General features: G+C 35.4%; 1 protein-coding gene and 1 long non-coding RNA gene across 3 annotated transcripts; both read right to left on the bottom strand.

Annotated features, from left to right (window-relative positions):
• Positions 1 to 12,763: 12,763 nt before the first annotated feature.
• On the bottom strand, positions 12,764 to 20,243 carry LOC108966260 (protein hairless). 2 transcript variants are annotated; one of them, XM_018929043.1, is made up of 7 exons: positions 20,135 to 20,225; positions 19,907 to 19,988; positions 16,807 to 17,357; positions 16,522 to 16,692; positions 15,574 to 16,463; positions 13,677 to 15,510; positions 12,764 to 13,206 (listed from the first exon to the last, which is right to left on the bottom strand). In XM_018929043.1, the coding sequence occupies exons 2-7, from the start codon at positions 19,921 to 19,923 to the stop codon at positions 13,178 to 13,180; spliced, it is 3,492 nt and encodes a 1,163-aa protein (XP_018784588.1). In that variant the 5' UTR covers positions 19,924 to 19,988; positions 20,135 to 20,225; the 3' UTR covers positions 12,764 to 13,177. The 2 variants fall into 2 exon arrangements, with proteins under 2 accessions (XP_018784588.1, XP_018784587.1); XM_018929042.1 differs by having other exon boundaries at positions 19,907 to 20,243.
• Positions 17,613 to 18,968, bottom strand: LOC108966266. Its single transcript, XR_001993173.1, has 2 exons — positions 18,332 to 18,968; positions 17,613 to 17,740 (listed from the first exon to the last, which is right to left on the bottom strand). It is a non-coding gene; the product is annotated as an uncharacterized LOC108966266 (long non-coding RNA).

Here is a 20,243-nt window from a genome sequence, read left to right as displayed (position 1 = left end):
GATCCTTGCCCTGTCGAAGGACTAATGACTTCGGAAAATCTATTCAAACAGAGTTAATAGGTCTATTATAAAATATGAGATATTACATATGTAGGTTTAAGTTAACCCAGGCATACAAATAAGTAACTGGTTAACTGTAGATTTTGCGCAGCACTTCAATCGTAATAATTGTGAGCCGCTGCGTACATAAGTATATGTATGTGTATGTTTTTGTAGTTGTTTGCAATGGCACCCTATTAGCAAATATCCTTAAATTTTATAATATGGTTTTCATAAAATTACAATTCAGAAGGACTACTTTTTAATACGATTTTATTAGATTCACTTGTATGTATGTATGTTTGTAGCATTTTTAAGTGCTACTGAAACCTGGAATATTTGAGCGACACTGTATCAAGGGGATAGTAAGTTTAAACAGAGAACGTAAAGTATGCGCTTAAAAGTATGCAAGATCGGTATAAAGCTAGTTTTGGTGAGATTTAAATAACATACTGGGTGGGTTATTTAAAATATTATTTTATTTAAAAATCAAAAATTAAAATTAAAATTTTTAATATTTTTCAAAAAAAAAGGTTCATTTGATACGAAATAATCGCGCATATGTGACAATGGTTCATATAATTCAATATAACCATGCAAATGTCACTCAGAATGCTTTTTTACATTCTCTGTGTGACTTTGTATATTTTGTATATTTTTCTACAAAGCTATTCTCTTTATTTATTCTCAGCCATTTTACGTATATTTCTGCCACGCACGTGCTCAATTCTGCTAAATAGCAGCGAGAACGGCGAATTCCTTACCCGGCTTCTATCGGCTTTGTTAGCCGCCAAATCCAACATCATACAGAACTCAATTTGCACCTTCTCTATACTATAAGTTCTCTGGCTGAACAAGCTTATGTAGCACTTAGTCGTTGTAGATCTTTGGACGGAATTCGAATTGAAGAACTAGACTTTTCAAAGTTGACAGGTAAAACCACAAGTAACAGTGAAGCTTTAGAAGAAATGATTCGAATAAGAAGTAATAATTCGTAAAGTCGTCAATAGAACTAATATAACAATTAGTCAATGAAAGGTTACGAGTAGATATTAAATGCTGCCTATTTTTCGATTTACTTAACCAATAATACAATGTCATAGTTCATATTTTAACAAATTTGGGGTTTCTCACATCAAACTAAAAAATTAAAAATAAAAATAGTTCAAAAAAACTTAACAACACGCTTTTAAAGTATATCAAACTAAAAAGTGAAAAATAATTCTACAATTATGCCGTATTTTTTTATATCGAGCATTCCACGCTATTTTAACAGTAATGCAGGAATTTTTCCTTTAAAGAAAGAATTATTTTTCACTTTTTAGTTTGATATGCTTTAAAAGCGTGTTTTTTAAAGTACATATATTTATTAGATTGGTTTTTTACACCATATGTATGGTAAGGACTTGAATATACAATAGGTGGAAAATCGCAAACCATCTAAAGTCACTTCGTTGTCTAGAATAGTTTATCTAGTTTTTGCTGTCTTTGAAACACAGTTCCCCTTCTAAACTAACTAACTTAAAGTTTACAACAAAGTTATGTAAAGGAGTTATATGGTAAGTTCTTATCCTTATAAAATCCTTAAGCAACGCTTAAGAATTGAAATTTTATGGTGAAAATAAAAATGATTAGGATAAATTATTAATAGAAATTTTGGTATTTTTCGGTAATCAATATAAATTTAAAGAAAAAATTCGTTTATTATTAACTAAGTCAAAAGATAATATAGTGAAATTAAAAGCAATAATTGATTGTAATGCGGACAAAGTTAAGAAAATTGGAAAAATGGAGAACAAACTGTGCGTTGTTTATTTTCAGCCATTTAAAAATATTAAAATTTTTTTTGTATACTTGCACATAATTTATTTAGCAATATAAAACTGCTTACCTCTGTTGCTGTAAACGCAAAAAAGGCAGAAGATTTCAAGCGACATCTGTCAAAAAATAGCAAAAATCGGCCATTTTTGAGCAGTGTTGCTTACTCAAATTTGGTAAATTCAGCTAAGTGCACGAAATTCTTGTGTAGGTATATAAACAAATATGTACATATATATACAGGTATATCAGAATTATAAGTATAACGCATATTTCTGTATATCATTTTAAATTTGTGATTTTTTTTAAATTTAAACAAATCTTTGTGTTAAACTTCTAATGTTATTTTTAAAGCGAAATTACAATATATAAATACATACATATGTACATATGTAGGTACTATATACATATATATAAGTACATAAGGCTAGCAATGTTTTTTTGTTTAATATGTTTCGCAATTATTGAGGGGGTTAATTTTTTGCCTTCTGTGCAGTTAAATTCCTCCGTACCGAATTTCACTGCTGTTGGATAGTAGTCACCCCATAGGCTTATATTAGGTTGCAGAATCGACACCGGTACTTTATTGACATTTTCAGTTCGGATATTAGCTGACGTGTAGGATATTATTTCGTCAGCTTCTATGGGTCTTGGCTTTTCATGTAATTTTGCGATATTTTAGTATTCAACTCTAATAAAGCAAAAACATTTGTTTGATAATCGTGTTTATTAGTAACCAATGATCCGAATTCTTCGGTAAAATCCTGATCTGTTATGTACATATTTGCATATTTGTGAGCAATTTTTGTGACTGTCTCCACCCAATCGAATTTACCCACAATCCAATTTGCTCCGCTGAGCGCAGCATTTCACCAAACTGGGCGATAGTGCGGATTAAGTCTTGTTTGAGGTTTTCTTTCTTCTGAACTAAATTCTCACAGGACTCAAAGAAGTCCTTTACTTTATTGTCGATGTCGGTGTAATTGAAATTTGGATCATTTGTTAAAAGCTTCTCCACTTTGCGATCGAGTAAATGGCTCAACTCTTCAAACATACCAGTTGTCAAGTTATCCAATGTAGTAGCAAGGTAGAGACGGGTTCAAATTCATATTGTTTAATATTGAATTGGTTTTTGCTGTTCGCATTATATCGATTTCCGATTTCAATGGATTCGAGGGAATTGCCACTGTTTTGTTGAGATCGCCACAGTCATCTGAGATCATATCTTTATTTCGACCGCAAATACTTTTACAATGACCACTACTAAGAATGATAGTGGTTTTTGATTTAAGAATATATAATTCTGTGAGCGATTCCACTGCACACTATAACCTCCGTTTAAAGGGCTTCGGTAACAGAGCCCTGAACGTCTTGAGAAAAAAACACTTTGCGGTATTCACTATAACTGGGCTGGAAATTATCCGAAAATAAAAAACCAAGAAAAATCATTCAAATTATAATCAAATCCTCCCCTTATCGTTCTGTGATAATTTTTTTTTTCATCCCATTCCATTCAAAAAAATCCAAATCCACCGATCTGAACGTATCAACTGCCACTTCAGGCGTCGAAAAGCGTTGACTGGAATAAAAAGAATTCATTCGGTCCAAGGTTGGGACTATACGGTGGATGACTCATCAAAGTGCAAGATTGCAANCAGGCGTCGAAAAGCGTTGACTGGAATAAAAAGAATTCATTCGGTCCAAGGTTGGGACTATACGGTGGATGACTCATCAAAGTGCAAGATTGCAATACTAGGCTTGTCAAATTCCGAAATATGAATGGTAACTTACATATGTATACATACGTATACAGTGCGACTAACACTTTGTATATCGAAATAACAACTTCCAATGAATTAATTTACCGTTATCAGGCGGATTGCTCGATATATGAAAAATATATCACAAAGCACCCCATTCTTTTCTCACAATAATGCAGGAATTTTTCCTTCATTATTATTGTTAGTTTATACAAAGAATTATTTTTCACTTTTTAGTTTGATATGCTTTAAAAGCGTGTTTTTTTAGTTTTTTTAAACTATATTTATTTTAATATACAAACATTCATTATTATTGTTAATTTATACAAAGAATTATTTTTCACTTTTTAGTTTGATATGCTTTAAAAGCGTGTTTTTTTTAGTTTTTTTAAACTATATTTATTTTAATATACAAACATACATATTGATATTTATCTTGATTACAAATCAAACATAATGTGTTGATGCTGTACTTACAAATACAATTCATAGAATTCGATTGAGAATTGTATTATAATGTATTATTAAATAATGTGATTTTTTTTTCAAATTTTTGCACGCAAAAACTGAGTTATATTAGGTCACTGTATATTTGAATTACGAGGTGAAAACGTTTAATTTGAACATTACTTTAGAAACTGTCGGCAAAGAACCTCAATTATCAAATGAGCAACTTCTGGCAACAAATTTCCCCTTTTTCCTTCTGACCCGTTCTACAATGAGCCTAAGTGTGATGGAAAACATACCTAGTTGCAATAAACAAAGCGGATGTCCACTCATGCCTCATATACTATATATCGAAAAAAGCACATAAGCTGATGATAAGGCGACATATGTAGATATGTTCACAAGTAAGTTTTCTGCTAGGGGTGAGTGGGTAGTCAAAAAAGTCCTTTCGTATTTCTAATCAAACTTCAACATATTTTTTTTATATTTATAATAACAAATAAGTAAACAAATATGTACCATTTTGGTTGATCACTTTTTGCCATTTTTCCGCTAGAGACTATTCCATTAGTGTAAAACCAAATTTCCAGAACGGAACCAAGCGAACCATTGTTGTGCTACACGAACTGATATAGCATCGTCTCCGTAAACTTTACAAATTTCATTGGTGGCTTTGTTATACAAAAATTTAAAATATAGCGAATTTCTTTATTATTTTTACTAATTTTTGAACATCTAAATAAAGCTCAAAACCTCACCTTTCCACCACTATATGGTATGTATACGAAATGTAATTTGTAGCACTGTAGATATACGACTGCAACGACATCTATTAACAAAATACAAAAAGATTTTTTCAACTACTCTAGATATATTTCACTGGTACCCACTAAACGGAATCAGTTTGGAAGATACAACAACAATAATAACATTAAACTTTTGTTGATGTTGTCGTAGCGGCAGAATTCTGTCGAGTTGACAGTCGTTGGCCGGATAAAACATCCGGGTCCCTTCCGGTTACATGGACATGACTGTCGTGGAAACGAACTTTGATCGGTCAGTCTGTACTACATGCTATGCCGACGCGGTTTGATCGGTTTCTTCGGAGATTGCATAATTGCCTTCGGTGATAACACTTATTCCGATTAGTTGGAGACAGGCAGATATGGCTAAGTCGACTAGGCTCATCACACTTATCATTTCCCTTATTTATTTTATAGTATCATTGACGTTTCCTTTTCGGTGAAACATCGTTTGTCACGTCTCATTATACTCTGTTCACGGTAAAATACATACTAAAAGTTCTTAGCATTCCGATTTTTGAAAAAAGAAACAAAACGATAGGAGTAGGTAGGAGTGGAGACATCATAGTCATAAAATACCGTTAGATTCCCCATTTTGATACCCTATCGCAAAATCTTTCTGGTCCAGCTATTTCGTGGTTATTGCACTGAGAGAAAGAAACTGCAATTGATGTATTTTGGTTTTACTCGTAAGAAATAAACATCCTTGATACCATCAGCGTTATGTCGTTTGTCTACGATACTGCTTATACTTTTCCTCCATTGTGTGTAAGTAGTATGACATTCAGCACCCATAAAAGAAGGAGTGCTTCTGCTTACGTACCTTGTTCGTGTCGCTAAATCACTCTCAAACAAGTTTTGTGGAGGTCGTTCAAAATCAGTTGTTGTTCCGGAAACTATTGTTGCTGTGCACATACTGATACTGCAAGATCGTCATGTAACCTATTGAGGCAATTAACTATAAGTAACACATTCAATATTGTATGAACATTTGACTGTAAAACAAGTAAGGAAGGGCTAAGTTCAGGTGCAACCGAACATTTACTCCTGGCAACTTGCAAGAATCAAAGCCAGGGAAATACTTTATGGTACAAAATGTCAACCAAAACATTGGCATCCAAGCAATTGTACTATATGTCATATATATATAGCTCATACACTAATCAACATATTCGACATACATACATATATTTGTTAAACAACGAAAATCATTATACACATGTTGTCCTACGCCATAAAGTTTCCAGTAAATTCCCTACACAACTATGAGTTTTACAATTTAAAATAATTTTTTCATTTTGGCTTAAAATAAACAAACTTCAACCGTACATATCATTCAAACGGTTAGGTTTAAAAAAACCAAAATCTCTTCATTTTGTAGAACATTAAATTTCGCAAAAAATGTATGATGCCGAGATTGGTTTACTTCTATGACAACCAATTTGAACCTTACCACATAACCGCTACAGCTACATCAGCAATATTGACATGTCGTAAAGGTTTAAGCTTTCATTTACCTTACGTTATTATTTTGTACTTTTATTGCGGAAGTTTTAGACACTTTATAGTTTTACCTTGTCCATGAACCAATTTTTCTACAACTGATGTATGAAATTAAAGAAATTCGGGCATATACCGAAGTCACTGCACTGTCACTGTTTATATTTATTTCACAGTTTCAATTATAATTAGTTCTCACATTGAGCACGTTCCCATTCATGACTAGTTTTTAATTAGTATGAATAGCAAACAAGAAAGTTTCAAATTTTAACCAAGCAAACCTTGAGATTAACTTTCATTCTAAATACATCCGATCCGATCAGACCAACACAACAACGCAGCTCATAACCCCATGCGTAAGAAAGGATTGCGATGTCACACACTTACACAAGAGCTTCGGGTAGTATTTCGAATATGGTCTTAAACATTTTAAAAATAAGTTCAGATAACGCCCGTGGTAATTAACGTCTAATTTAATCGATGGTTAACCAGTAATAAACTTAGCACGAATTGTGTCAATTCTCATATAAAATAGTCGAAAAGGGACTATAAATATTCATAATACAGTTTGTAAGTATATTATATAATTGTCCCCATGTTTCCGAGTGTTACAAACTTCGTGGCAACTTAACTGTTCAGAGTATAAAAATCTTATCATGTACATAAACGAGGCGTGTTCAAAAAATTAAAGGAATTTTAAAACTAAAATTTCTCATGTTTGGATCCATTTTATTATCTTGATATACAGTTGCGGGCAATTCTAAGTAGTGCTGGACACACTTTTAGTTTATGCGACCTTTTTATTACATTTTTTGGATTCAGCGGTAAGGCATATTTAAAATCTATTAAAGTCGACATAAAATGCTTATTCCGCTTAGGTTGCTGGTTTGCTACAATTTTGGCACTTTTTACTTGCAAAGCTCTTTCAGTCAGTCAAAGCCTTAGTGTGTAAAAGAATTGTTTGAATCTGAGCGAAATTCATTTATTTAAATTTTTGTGTTTAGTATTCAATTTTTAATGATCTTCATTTAACAATGCCAAGAGATAAAAAATTGCACGCTCGAGAAGTGCGCCGTGATAAAAAAAAAAATATTTCTCCTGACAAAACTTATGCCGTTGTCTAAAACGTTCTTAGTTGCTCACCAAGTAATAAAAAACGTGGGAGGCCAGCAATGTCAGTAAGTAAAACAAGGTCTGCGAATGGTAGGCACCTTGCCACGGTGCAGGGGCTTAGGCGCAAGGCCAGGGTGTTATGCGACTCCCGTGGGCATTGGATGATTTGCAGCCAGGAGGTAAATTCGGAGGTATTCTAAAGGAGCCTCCCCGACACCGGGCCGAATAACGCCGCAGGAGCTTTCCAGCTCCACAAATCTGAGGGGTAATAATGCAAAGGCAACCGAAGGCCAACCGTCTGGACCGGCTCCCCACGGGGTGGAGGAGGGGCGTCGCAGATATGCGAACGCTGTTAAAGGCATCCGCACGGCTGTACTGCCACAAAACTACCCGACAGAGTCGTTGAAACCGGAGGAGCTTACCGTGCTCCAGGATCTCCTCATGGAAGAAGTGTTCAGAGGGGATGAAGACGAGGCGGCCTTCCTGGGGGTGGAGTTCAGAGGAGGTATGCGGCAAGTGGACTGCATGGACGAGACGTCCGCCAACTGGCTGCGAGAGTTCGCCCCAAAGCTGGGAGGTTGGAAGGGCCCTGTCCTCTGCGCGAGGATTTGCCAATCATGCTTAGCATGACAATGTTCCTCCCCGAATGCGGACAAACCCTATAAATTCGCCCTAGGTTTGGTGAAAAATCAGAACCGGGGCTTCAGCATTTCGCCCTGGAGCGTCGTCAGCAGCAAAATAGAGGAAATTTGAGACATGAAAGGTTGGAGATTGTACTTTTACATTGACGACGAGTCGTGCAAGTACGTCCGGGCTGCGAGCTTCCGCCTGTATTACAGTTTCAGCGCGGTAGTCATACGGCCCCACAAGCCTGCAGCCACCAGGAGCAAGGAAGCCCCAAAGCAGGGGCATCGAAAAACAGGCAGTGACCGTGGCAACTTTGGAGGTAGTAGCAATGCAGGTGAACGAACGGATCAGCCCGGCTGAAGCAGGACTGGGCAGGCAGTGCCAGCGGCGACCACTGACGTCACCGATGTCGGCCACTGCGGCCAGAGAGCAGAGCTACCCTCCACGCAGGAGCTCCTCGACGGGTTAGGAGACCCACTTGATGACAACGTTATGGACGGCGGGGAAGAGGATCTGCCCTTCCTCTAACCCATATTATAATTGCAGTCATACACGCGGCTGCAGCCTCAGCTGTCATAACGAGCAGGTTCACAGCGGAGAAATTGGGCATACTACTGATCCAAGAACCTTGGGTCCACAGAGGAGACTTCAAAGGCCTCAAGACGGAATCAAATAAGGTAATCTGGGATCACTCTAGCGAGAGATCTAGAACTTGCATAGTTGTCAGGAATAACAGTGAATTCTTCTGCATTTCAAAGTTAATGACGCAGGGTCTGGTGGCGGTGCAAGCCAAGGACTTCGAAGGCAAGGACTTCGTCCTGGCTTCAGCCTACTTCCCAGGGGAGACATCTACGGCACCCCCGGAGGTGGTGAAAAGGCTGGTGGAGCATTGCAGAAGGCACAGGCAACCCCTTATCATAGGCTGCGACGCAAACGAGTCTCGTCCCAGAGGATGGAAAAGATAAGTGGCAATATACCATTGGCCCTCCTCCCAAGAGACATCGCTACCAAAATGGTTAACATCAAAAAAAAAGTTTAAGGTCACCCTCGGCAGTAAAGACGAATGGAACGACCCCAACCTCGAGCTGATGTTGAGGAACAGCACTTTGCGGTGGTACACCGATGGCTCGAAAATGTCGGAGGGAATCGGCGCAGGGATTATGGGCCCACGCACCGAGCTCTCCATACCCTTGGGAGAATTATCGAGCATTTTCCAGGCAGAAGTTTTTGCCATAAGCCGGTGTTTAGAAATAAACCTCCATCACAACTATCGCAATGAGGGAATAGCCATTCTCAGCGAAAGTTAAGCGCCGATAAAAGCGATCTCTTACGAGATCAAATCGCTACTAGTGTAGGAGTGCAGGGAAAGGCTGAACAGCCTTGCGGAACGAAACCAGGTACACCTAATTTGGGTGCCTGGTCATTGAGGTATAGCCGGTAACGAACTGGCGAACGAGCTCGCCCGCTCCGCAGCCTCCACCAAGATGGTAGAACCCGAACCCTTTACGGGGGTGGGTCCCCATACCATGGAGGAGCTGCTCCGCAAAGAAGGGGCTAGGAGGACTGGGCAAGTAGGAGCATTGGCAACAAACTCATGGCATGAGTCATGCCAAGTTGCTAATGGGTGGATACAACATGAGAAAATTCAAAGTTGTAATAAACCTCCCCAGGAATAAGCTCAGGCTACTAGTTGCATGGTATACCGGCCTCTGCATGCTGAATAGGCATCTGCACATCATGGGCCTATCCTCTTGCGCTAACTGCCGGTTCTGCGACAGGGAGCCTGAAACCGCGGAGCACCTGCTGATCGACTGCATAGCAGTCTGTAGACGCAGGACTAAGGCCCTTGGAATGATGTTTCCGGATAGGGTTCACATTGCCTCACTAGCACCGGGTAGTTTATTGGACTTCATTAATGTGCTGGGGGCTAAGCGCGTCAATGTGGGACAGGAGAGGACGCAATAGACCAAAGGTCGCGGTTCATTCCTCATCTTCATTCATTCATTCAAAACAAAGAGATATAAGTATAATGGTGTCGACATGCTTTTTTGGCAAGGGCTGGGTCAGATTTATTCTATCATTCCTGATGGTTCCTATGTCGAAATATTTCAGAACACAATGCTGCCGTATGGAAGAGACTTGTTTAGACGTTTCAGCAAGAGAATGACCCCGAATATATAAGAAATGTTGCCAAGTGGTGGCTTGAAGAACGGAATATCATCCACATCTCATCAGAACTTTGTAGTGTGATGTCAAAGACAAATCGAGTTTTATTTATTCGACTACTAAGTTTTTGGCCGTGAAATTTGGCCTAAAGTTTAAATATATATAATTATAATTCACTGAAATGAGTTAAAAAATTTGCCTTTTTGTGATTTGTTTTATACCGTTAAAGCTTTTATGTTGTAATTTTTTTTTTTATAAAAGTCTGAACAGTTCCTCTTAAATGTTTGCGCACCACTAAAAATTTGACCGCAGCTGTACATTCCCATGAAGTACGATACAAATTGTATTCATTGCTTATTTTGTCTACAGCAGCCGTCATGCTTGACCAAAAACAATACTGTAACGAAGATCCCCTCCATATTCGCTAGACATGACCCGTATAATTAGTTCCCATTTCCGAAAATACCTTGGAGGACCTTAAAGGGCCGTCGATGTCAACAAAAACCTTAGATGGTGCTAAAAACGCATCGCCGAAAGAGCTGAAGGCTATCCCAAAATTACAATTTAAGAAGCGTTACGACGATTGGAAGAAGCGCTGGTGTAGGTACGTCGAATGGGACTATCATAAAGGCGACAATATTAACGTGGACAAAGAATTTGTTTTTAAAAAATTAAAAAAATTTTTTGAAAAATTAAAAATTAAAAAAATTTTTTCATAATTTTTCATTACCTACAACATTTTTTCTATAGAATTCGTAGGTTTGTCGGAAATCGGAATAAACGGTTTTTAGCGATTAAAAATTCAACTAAGCCAGATTTGGTATTACCACATAACCAGAAATAGATGCTCTGTGAAATTCAATCAGAAACCTCACATAATTACCATTATATACATATAAGATATAAAGTTAAGCGAATATATAAAAATCCGTATATTTGGTACATAGGGACTAGGAGATGACCCGAGTATTAAAGTGCTCCTATTATTTTTTTATTACACTGAAAGTAATTTTAGCATAACGATTACATGGCTAGTGGTCATGCTTATAATCTGAAAATCAAATACATAATCCCATACACAATACTCACCACTGATTTCTACATACAAACATGGTCTTTTTTTCAATTGCAACAGTAATATATGTAGGAGTATAAACCATATAATGAAATTAATAGTTTTAGACAAATTGTTTTATTACAATTCATTTAGTAGCCCCCAATTAAAACTTTTACTAAATTTTTAATTTTTATCATAAATATTTTTTATTTTACATACATTATTAAAAACTACATCTCATCATAGTTGTGTTAAAATGTGTGATTTCTGATTTGAGTTGTCGTGTACTGTGCAATTTTATTTAACTTTGTGTTATAGAGGATGTTCGAGTCTCAATCACTACGGCAGTATCGCAAGGCATCATTTTCGACGCAAAAATGTTGCAATATAAGTATCATCCCAATACTCTTGCCATTTTGTATTGACTGTTGGTGATAAAGGCACTATGTTTATATATAACATTTACTTTATTGTTTTTACTTTCCAGTTTTAGTTTAGTTAAATATATTTTTTGCAAAAGCAAAATATGAATGTTTATATGTATTCATGCTATTTTTATTTGTAAATCATAAAAAGTATATAAAATTCGTTTATTTTATTGTATTGTATTGTTTTTTTTTTTTTTAACTACAATATAATATTCAATAATAACTGGAAAATGAAGGAATGATATATAAAAAATAAATTATTAAGCCAGAACTTTAAACGAGGTAGTGCTTAAAAGAAATAAGTCATTTTCTAAAGAGATGGAGCTTTTAAAACTATAAATATTTTTTATTAAACAATAATCATTCATTTAACGTATGCACATGTATGTACATTAATATATGCAAATATATTTGCTTTTATATTTGTTCATTTCGGCTGATTAATCCCATGAATTTGGACCACATCTTCATATCTTAAATTAGTATACAGGAAAGCTGTGTATATATAATATATATAAATTCTTTACATTAAAATCTTTTATATATGGTATTCCACTCAAATTTTTTAATGGTTATTTGTATGCCTATCTACCTACTTAGTTTTTAGTGTAAATATTTTATGTCTATTAGAAAAATGTTTTCGAATTTAGGTTTTTTTTTTTTTTTAATTCTAAAGACTTGTATCGTAAAACTTTTGTAAAATATTTTATATAGTATGTATGTATATGTATTTAAATATTTGTATTTTTATAATTATTTTAAGGCTAACAGCAGAGCGTTCGCTAGTGGGAATTGTTGAAATCACGCTTTAATTTTCTAGCTTATGAAAACAAAATAATTATTACTTTTATAAGTTGTTTTTGTCTTTACAGTTGTGAATTAAACGTATTAACCATATTGGTTTACTAGATGTTGTAACAGCAAAGTGAAGTACTTAAATAAAATAATAATTTATTCGTTTTGAAAGCGACAATTTTTAGCAAAAGAAACAACTTTTCTCAATAATTAAGATTAAACATTCTTCTGTCAGCCTTTATTCTGTGAATAGTGTTGATTTCATTTAAATCTCCTCTTCAATTATAAATCCTGATGAATTTCTCGTGTATACAGTCTATATTAATTATTATTGATGTAAATAAATATACTATCTGTTCTTTTCTGCACGAAATTTATTATTTATATATAATTTTTTTAATTTCTGTGTATCTAAATATACATATTTATGTCATTCAAAAATTATTGCACAAGTCGAAAGATGTTAGTCGCAATTCATTTAAATGAGTGAAAGAGTACATGCTATAAAATTATTTTATATAATTATCCTTACATAAATGTATCGATCTCCTATACAATACTTTATGTGAGTCAGCTAACATCTACCTAAAACGAATGGAACTTACTATATAATGGAAAATGCACTCAATGCTTAGACAGGTTCAGCGGCACGTCTGCAAATTAAGAAACAGCAATTAAAATAAAATTGGATAATAATAATAATTTCTAATATTAACATCTTTCTTCAATACAAACAGCCTCAGAAACTATTTATGTAGCAATTCAAGGCGATGATCCTTATAACTTTGAGCAAAGCTGATGAATTTATTTATGTACTAAGTTTAACGATATTCGTGGTTGGTCTGAAATAATGTTATACCAATACCAAAAAATAATTAAAATACCAATCAGGGGCGGATCCAGAGTAGAATTTTAGGGTTTAACTCTCCATAGTTCCACCCCCGTGGTTCCACGTCTGATACCACTGATATGTAAACCATTTAATCGACAAAGCAACCAATACTAAACATTTGAATAAAGAAACGCTGAAAACATCCACCAAGTTTTCTACTACAAACTGGATGGAAAACTGAACACATATCTATAGGAACTAAAAAGGGGTAGATAATAATTATTTACGTACCTGAACTATGTTCTTTTTTGCTGCTAGACATTTCTTCTGGGACCGAGTCAAGACCCGTTGCATTATTCGCGATTGCCACAGCGTCTAAATCAATCGTTCTCTCAGTAATTGTTGCCGCTGAAACTTTTCTTCCGCCACAAGCATTTTGAGATGGATGATCGGTAGGTACCACTGATACGCTGTTCTGGCTATGCCCATGTATTAAACCTGATGAAGCCAATACATGTTGTTGTTGCTGTACTACTGCCGCCATAGCCGCATTAACTCCATTGTAAGCAAAGGTGTGAAACGCTGGCGGTGAAAGCCTCAGTGAAGCCGTCGCCGTCGCCGCAACTGATGACAGATGCAAAGGTAAAGACATGCCACCATAGTGTGACCATAGTTGGGGTTGTCTCAAGGCAGCCAATGCAAAATATGGATTCATATAAGCGGTCGGCAACACCGATGGAATGTATGATCCAGCGGAACTATTTGTTCCTCCATGCCCAATAGGAAATGTACTCGTTGAAACGGGCGAACTACGTGGAACTTGATTTGAGTTGTCATTAGGTGCCACTGCTGAATACATATAATAGTGATGAAGTGGTGAAGGAACTGTGTTATTATTTGGCGATCCACGTAGCAATTGATGACTCCCACTACTGCAAGTATTCACAAGAGAAACAGGAGTTTGATGGTCCTGAGTTGAGTAGATTTCTTCAGTGTGACGATCCCCTGACGAGGGGTTGGCAATACTTAATGCAATGACATTGGGCGAAGCGAATTGCCTACGAATTGATGCAGTCTTTTTTGGTACAGTTCTTGATATAGTGTCACGCGGTGAATCGGAAGTTGTCTGCGGTGTTGGTGGCGAGTTTTCTCTACTATTGCCAATAGAACACGAAGATGATTGATTAACTAGAATTGCTGATGATATCGAAGGTGAAGATGTTCTACTAAAAGCTGATAGATGTCGAGGTGATCTCGCTTCATGAGGACCGCAAGAACTTGACGATATTGACGGTGTTGTATCTGTGAGCACTGACGTACTCGTAGGAGGTACATATTTTGATAATGGCATGTACGGCACATAAAACCCCTTATTTTGTGAATGTAAATGAGAATGACTTCCACAAAGTATTGTAGATGTTGTATCTATATTACTAGATTGTTCGGAGGCATAACGGGTTTTACTGTTTAACATTCCTGCATCACTGTTAATGTGTAAATCGTGCGGAGAAACGTAGGGTGGAGACCGTTTTTTTGAAGCTGAAGTCGACGGTGATTTGCCTCCGCAACCAATATTACATTGTTCTGGCGATTTGGGTGAACCAAGCATTGAACGCAAATAAGAGGGATCATTATAATGCGTTTGGGGCGAAGCATGTTGATGTTTTGAATGATAGCCCTTACTACTAAGAACCGTGGTTTCGTTGGTTATTGTACTAGGACCAGTATTTGCAAGTGATATAGACGGTAGTGTGCTACTACAAACATTACCCCCTAGTAATGAATGAATGCTATATGAGCTGTACAAGCGTGTAGGTGTAGTTGTCAATATTGACTCTGTTGATGATGACCGAATTGAGCTGTTGCCGGATTGGCTTATTTTTGACGGTATGTTACTATTTGCATTGACGTTATTACGACTATTGGGCGATTTTGTTCTATGATGTGGCGACGACGACGATAATGTTGCGTTATTTTTCGCACGACTTCTCTTTCCTCCAGCTGAATTGGAATTATCCTCCAAAGATACTTTTTCGAATTCGCGGAGAATTCGCTTTCGCGGTGATACATGATGCTGTGGATACTCGACTAGACGCGTTGCAGTTGACGCATTCGATGGTGAAACCTAATGTAATAGGCATTAAAACATTAAAAATGTCGTATCGTAAAAATCGTCTTATTAACTTACCTTTTGCGAGATTGTATTAGTAGAACCAAAAAAGCTATTAGTGGGCCCAATTGATTGATTTAGCTTTGATAGTTGAGCAAGGCGTAAAGGCATTCTGTCTATCAACTTTTGGACAATTGTACTTAATTTAAGTCGAATTTTGCCTTTCTTATGTCTTTTATCGTCACCACGTTGATCAAATACATCTTGAAAATGTAGTTTATCTGATTGCGAATTGACGCTGCATACTTCTGATGTGTTGCCATTCAGAGTGGGTTCTGTCCCGTCATTCTCATCCATCGTTGATATCAAATCAGTATTTTCAACATTATTCATATTTTCTGGAGAGTTTATTTTATTTTCTTCTGTTGTACAGATTTGCACTTCTTCAGTGGGTTTATTTTCAAATAGTTTGTCATTTGGACAGGGTGAATGAGGTAAAGAAATCGATGACGGAGTTGGCGTTTTAACTTCCATTTGTTCGTCTGTAAAATCGTAACCGGTTAACGTTGCTGTAGACGAACTTGAGCAACAATCTTCTTCATTTATTACCCCACATTTAATTTCTTCCTTCCATGTTTTGCATTTAATATCACTGCCTTTATTAACATTTATTGGTTTTGTGTCACGTTGATGAGATGGATTCAATAATGCTTTGAAACTCTGTTTTTCTTCTAACATTTCTTCATGACTTTTTAAAATGAAATTTCCATTAGTGCACAAATTAGTGTCGTATGGCCTTCGATGTTTTCTACGAGCAATGGCAAATGCAGCTTTAGTCAAAATGACAATCTTAGGTCGCTGGTAATAGAACGACATGGCTTTTGAAATGCTTTTACGAGGAGATTGTTGTTTCCAAGAGTGTTCTCGTTGCCATGGTGAAGATTGTATAGAACTGTTGTCATCAGAAACTATAAATAATATTGTTTGTTAGAACTTAATTAGTTATTTAACTCAGCAGAAACTTACAGCTTAGAGATGCTAAACTTTCATTCTTAGAGCATGTTATCGATGTGGCCAAAGTAGGGGTAACTGTTGATGAAGTGGCTGACGGTGTGCGAAAAACTTTCCTCGGAACCGATATCCATCCATTCTTTGAACCTTCTTTAGAACGCGCCAATTCTAATATTACTTTTCCATCTGAAACAAAAGCCGGACACTTCAGTACATTATTCTAAATAAAATTAATTGTTAACTAAAAATATGTTTTCATCAATATTATCCTTCAAGAAGCGTAGAAAGCACATTACTTACTTTTGAAAAATTTTAATCTTCCGCCAATATTTCCACTGCTGCCAGATGAATTATAGGTTTCGGTGTCATTATTGCTGCTGCCACCATTTTTATTAACCAGAACTTTTTCCGTTTTGCTGTTATTTATGTCTTTATCGCTAAGAGCATGGCTGCTATTATTGAGTGCAACAGCAGATGTTGAACTCGGTGAACAATCAATGACTCCAATATTTGAAACTTTAACACCACTGCCAACAACTCCACCAATTAGGTGAGCTGATAGGGATGGTGTGCACCCAGAACCCAATGCAGCAGCAGCTGTGGCCATAATTTTATCGGTTTTTTGCAATGATTTATTGGTAATTGGCGATAATAAAACAATTGAAATGATTGTGAGTGCTGCGGCTTTAGACAAGGTTGTAAAAATTCTTGATGCCTCTGTCTTTGGAACCGATTTAAAGTCCTTTGTAGTCGTTGACGTTGCAACAGCACCATTTCTCGCAGTACACTTATTTGTCGACACAGCCGCCCCTTTCCTTTGATAATTTTGTGAATTTAAGGAATTTCGCGCACTAATTGGATGTTGTAAACAAGACAATCTTGAACGTTAGGAAGACGACATAAGTAATATTTGATATTTTCTTACTCTTGTCGAATTATTTTCCTTAATTTCCAACTTATTATTCATACGATTTTTTCTATATAAAAAAATCATATTTTAGTGGATCACACGAAACCTGTTGGCAATTTTTATTTATAAATTATATTTTGACCGAGATCCCCTTGCTATCATAGTGCTCTACAAAATATCATTATTATTATTATTATTTTTTTTTTTTTTGAAAGTTACTTGTTGTTTCTGTATGGAAAAATTTGTTGCAAAATTGTAAATTTCTAGTCGAACTAGATGCAAATTGTCTTGTGCCTTATTTTCCGGATGTTACAGATTGTAGATCTGAAATTCATATGCATTCGATCTTGAATGTTTTTATCTCACGATTTACTTCATGCCTTCCATATATGTATATACTTTTCACCTCAGATACATATGTAGGCACTAAAGTAATTGCAGTCAAATAATTTTTTTTTTTTTTTTTCAATTTTTAATGTGTATGCACTTGTTTTTTCGTAATAGTAAATAGTTCTTATTTTATTGAAATGGTACAGGAAAGAATGTGTATGAGCACATGGTCATATTTACACAAATATGTACATATATCCTTCATATGAATTGGTAAACAATGCAAAATTTACACATCCATAATGGCCTTTTTAATTCGCACCGACATAAAATATTGCAACGTTGTAATTACATACACTCATGTATACATTCAAAATATAATTGATTAAAAATTCAGCTTGTACTCTCTTCCGAGAAATGTAAATATAAATACAATAGTCATATCGCAACTTGCTTGCAAGAGAAACCTTTGTGCTCTAACGCATTACTTTCCAATATTCCTCTTTCAAATAGCCTTTTGAGCAAAGAATTTCAAAGCCATGTCAAAAAAATGATGCCTTAATATTTCACGAAATTTAAACACACTATCTCATTCACAACTTATGCCCCAAACCACTCCAATGCACAACAATCAATCAAGCAACTCGTCATCTCTTTAACTGCAGCATGTCCAGTGCACTGAGCATACTAACATATCGAACTGATTGCGATGTTTGAGCACAAACTACAATTGGTACTACAAAAATAAAACAACAAAAACTGACACATTGTGATGTGTAAAGTAAATTCATTAAATGCAAAAGCTTTACAAGTATAGCAAGACTGAGAGTAATGTGAAGCAGACAGTCCGGCAGGGCGGCCTGTTTGGTCTTAAACAGCTTACAAAAACGAAAGGTAGAGATATTCATCCATACAAAAATGGGAGCTTAAGTCAATATATAACTCTCCGCAAAACTGCCATTTTGTTTTATGAATTAGTATATGTAGTAAATAGAAGTCTATATTCAATTTGTGCAGCCCATTATAACATTTGATATTTAACGTATTTGCTATATTTTCAAATGTGAATACAGACATGTTGAAATATATTCTGATAGTACAGATGTTTTGTTTCTAGTAAAATTGATTGGATCATAGTGCAGCATAAATGGTGCAATAGATTTGAATGATGTCCGATTACAAAAAGTTGTGGTTCGGCAACCAAAATGGGGTAAGCATATTTTTGGAATCATTTGATAATGATAAAGAAACCTGCTAAAATGGGAGAGATATGAAGACCTCTCTTTATCAAAATTAATTCATATAAATATTTTTCAGTGAATTTCCTTTTGGTGGAGAGCAAATGTAATTGTCTTTTGTGCATTCTCTCTGTTTATACGTTCTCCGAATATTTAAGCTGCGTTAATTTTAATCATCCAAATATTTTTTCAGTCGTTTTGTTTAAAAGCCTTAAGAAAATTTTGCAAATAATGTCCTGAATATTCGGCAAAACCCCATTTTTAAAACTTTGTAGGTAATCTCCGTATCAACAGTTTAAGGCCTTTTTAAATGTGTATTGTGCGAGTAGGTATATATTTTTTTATCACCGATTTCAGCATTTATTATACACATATTATATTACTTCTCAACATCAATTGTTTATAAATCATATTACTTAGATATAATACACATACATATACTATATAAAGACATCGTGTAATATCCCCATAAAAATTTATGCTCAATAGTAGAATGTACACAACACGATTCATAGGGCTTTCATTTTACACTTTTCAGTTTTAGTATGTTATTATTTAGTAATTTATCGTACCTGCAATTGTTTTCACTACTATTTACATGACCCACAAAATTTATTCTCGTATTTATATTAAGTACATGAAATTGCAAACTACTACTTGTACTAAAAACCACCATTGTACTCTAAATTGGAAAGAAATAGGCGATGATGATTTACATATGCACATACATATATCGACAAATTAAATAAAACACATTTAAAAGAGTTGTCAAGTGAGCACCTGGCTTAAGTACCAACATTAAACTTTTTATCAAACATGATATTATTAACTTTTAAGCCGAAACTAGACAAATATTTTAGTTTACTAAATTATTGAACACGTATGTATAACGGCGGTGAAAACTTTCATGCAACACATTTACCTCGGCCATGAATGCATACATATGTATTAATGTGCACCATACTTGACACGGAATAGGCGTAATAGCAGTTAGCTGGTGTACGCTGGAAGGGAAGAGAAATATTTGACAATTACCCAAGCCTTTTTCTATGAAATTCACTTTAATTAATAAAATCATTTGCAAAAAACAGCACACAATTTGATTTTGATCAGTCACATTTTCAATATTCTCAAATTAAAACATATGTACGTCAGTTAATTATAAAACCAAGTCAAATGGAATTATTAATGAAAAATGCAGAACACAACGCGAAACACACAATAGAGAAACACAAGGCGATGAAGCAACGAACTAAACG

This window comes from Bactrocera latifrons, unplaced genomic scaffold (assembly GCF_001853355.1).
Source record: "Bactrocera latifrons isolate USDA-ARS-PBARC rearing strain unplaced genomic scaffold, ASM185335v1 scaffold_158, whole genome shotgun sequence".
Classification (NCBI taxonomy): domain Eukaryota; kingdom Metazoa; phylum Arthropoda; class Insecta; order Diptera; family Tephritidae; genus Bactrocera; species Bactrocera latifrons.
The sequence above is the reverse complement of the archived record's forward strand: the minus strand, read 5'-3'. Positions and strand labels throughout refer to the sequence as shown.

Bases quoted from the DNA above. Each gene is read 5' to 3' on its own strand.
- LOC108966260 (XM_018929042.1), bottom strand. The intron at 16,464-16,521 runs GTAAGTTTCTGC...TATTATTTATAG, and splicing joins AAGTTTAGCATCTCTAAGCT to TTTCTGATGACAACAGTTCT. The intron at 13,207-13,676 runs GTACGTAAATAA...CTTAATTTGCAG, and splicing joins CAAAAAAGAACATAGTTCAG to ACGTGCCGCTGAACCTGTCT.